The sequence below is a fragment of the Limulus polyphemus genome, unplaced genomic scaffold (genome assembly GCF_000517525.1).
Source record: "Limulus polyphemus unplaced genomic scaffold, Limulus_polyphemus-2.1.2 Scaffold7471, whole genome shotgun sequence".
NCBI lineage: Eukaryota > Metazoa > Arthropoda > Merostomata > Xiphosura > Limulidae > Limulus > Limulus polyphemus.
In genome coordinates, this window is record NW_013673081.1 from 10,231 (window position 1) to 12,977 (window position 2,747).

General features: G+C 33.3%; 1 protein-coding gene across 1 annotated transcript; it reads left to right on the forward strand.

The window, feature by feature from the left end:
• The first annotated feature begins 1,205 nt into the window (after positions 1 to 1,205).
• On the forward strand, positions 1,206 to 1,721 carry LOC106474642 (zinc finger protein 58-like). Its single transcript, XM_013935332.1, has one exon. It carries the CDS (start codon positions 1,206 to 1,208, stop codon positions 1,719 to 1,721), a length of 516 nt encoding a protein of 171 aa, XP_013790786.1.
• The last annotated feature ends 1,026 nt before the right edge of the window (positions 1,722 to 2,747 follow it).

Genomic DNA, 2,747 nt, shown 5'->3' on the forward strand with positions numbered 1-2,747 from the left:
TTTTGTTTGTAAAAATAGAGCCAGGAGTTTTTGTATGTATGTATGTCTGTAATATGTGTTGTACTAGAATTAGCCGATCCAGTGTTTTGTATTCTACCTTTTAAAATTAACTGCCCTTGTTCTTAAAGTGGCATAAGCTATTCTTCTCACAAAGAGGGTTATAAATTCATCGAATGGCAAAGTTATGTTTCTGGATTGTTGAAGTTTGTGTAGCTTTTTCTCATCAATAGACGGGTGCTTTAATTGCTAACCCTGATCCCATGTCACTGGTAAATAACCTGTCTTTTAAGTGTTAGGTTTCAATATTTAATCTTATATGTTTTCTATAAGCTTAGAAAGGAACTTAATAAAAAATAAATGCTATCTAGGTCTTGAGTTAGACATTATTAAATGATAGAATGAAGGAAGGGGAAATATTTCGGCCAGTGAAGTGTGAGAAATTCGTTTTAATAATTTATATTCTTGTTTACTCATTACAGCTTTAACTAGCATTTATAAATTTCCGAACATTATAAAAAATGTCTTATTGACTATGCTGCGTACTATTGCGTAGAAAACGTCCACAAGGGCTTTTGTCAACGAAATTTGTATTCATGAACTCCCACCAGTTACAATACACCTAACTTTGCATATCATGGCTGGAGTATACTAGTTGTGAGTGTCTTTATGAATGGTCCCCGGCATCCAAAGTTGATCCCTATTAACTTGTTTTCCAATGCTCTTAAGGATGTGGTGTACTACTGGCTTAGATTTTTTAAATTGCTGATCTGGATACGTCTCAGTGTATGAATGACGTACGTCGGAATGTATCTGGATTATAAATTTTTCTTTCCTCTAATTATAGCTTTGATATAATTTTCTCATTTTGCCTACCTCTGTAATATACTACGGTCGTCCGTGATTACAAAATGCCTAAGCTGCTGTGGATTTCATTAAAATATACACCGATCTAGAAATTTGTCTGCGTAATATTTTAACATAAGTAATTTAAGCATTTGTATTAAAAAAAAAAATCAGTTTTCAAAAATATCTAAAATGATATGTTACGAAAACGGGAATATTTTACCTAAATAATCATAGAGAGTTAATATCATAAGACGTTTCTGCAACGGATTAATAAATATTAAATACCTAAATTGTCATAATTTACATAGATGATGTGAACGTTTCTCTATTATTTTAACAGGAATTTAACAATCGAAAATATGGAGAACAACTGTCTGTCGATGCATGAGCAGAGTTCGAAGATTCTAGAATGTTGTGGAGAACATTTTTTAAATAAAGCTGCTTTGCGTTCCCACACGAAAACGTTACATAAAGAAGGTTATAGTTGCAACCTGTGTACACGACGCTTTTGCCGAAGAGCTCTACTGAGACGACACATGAGTGTCCACAATGGTTTAAAGGAATTTTCATGTGAACTTTGTATTTATGCTTCCAGTCACAAAAGCAGCTTGGAGAGACATCAGTTTCGTATCCACGGAATTCCAGAGAAGAATCATCGAAAAAGGAATTCGGTGTCCAAACAATCGGGAACGTCTTCACCATCTTCTCTGGGTTTGCTTCCAGAGAAGAGGAAGATAAATCGTGGAAAGTATCCAATAATCAATCCATTGTATATACACCCGAATTACCAGAGTCTATTTCTGAAGAACCATCAATTACAATGGCAGAAGATATTAACAGAAGGGAAACTAAAGGAACAGACAGAATTTCTCTAACAATCGAAAACATTCGATTGTGGTGCTTTCCTTACAAATGTTTTGAATGCAACAGCGTTTTTAAAAAACAGTCAGACTACATATTTCACCATGACCAGATCCACTGACCACGAGTGATAACACTTATTCGTGCAGCTTTCAGACATCGTCAGCAGGCTCAAGACAAACCTCTGAACTTAGTTATTCATCCTCCACGAGATCTATTTTAATTTCCAATTGTTTTAGAAGTATTTATTGTTATAAATTGATCTCTTACTGTATTTGTATTTGCTGAATTGGTTAGACGCTAGATATGTGTGAGTTAAATTATGCATTACAAAAGTAAATTTCTTATTAGCATCACATTATCTATATTGAAACTGTTTAGCTATATTTTGATAACTATTTAATAATTTAGTTTTTATCAATAGCTTTTGATTTATGGACTGAAACGCTAGAACCCGGGTTTCGATTTGTCGCGGTGGAGAAACAGATATTTCGGAAAAATAAACAGACAGGCCTACAGATATAAAAGCTCATTATCTAATCTTAAAAGTATCAATACTGTAGTAGTTTAGCTTGATATAAATTGCCATATTAAAGCATAGTAATTCGAATTTAAGACATGTGTGTGTGTGTATATATATATATATATATATGCTTGTGGATTTCACTGTGACCAGATGCACCCACCACGAGACGCCCTCGAGATAACACTCATTAATGCAGCTTTAAGACATCGTCAGCAGGCTCAAGACAAACCTTTCAACTTGGTTATTCATCCTCTACGAGATCGATTTTAATTTCCAAGAACATATAGTTTAAAACAATAGTATGTTTAAAAAAAAAAGTTGGTCTACCATATTGAATTTATTCATTTCTACGTTAATCTTGTCTATTCAAGTTTATGTATTTCAGGTAACAATTGTAATATAGAATGTAAACAGCAGATTTTTGAAAGTTGTATATGTCTTGTTTTTGTTCTGGAGGTTTTTCTCCTCTTGTTTTCATAATCTGTCTAGAGATAACTGGAAAGGAAATGATCAG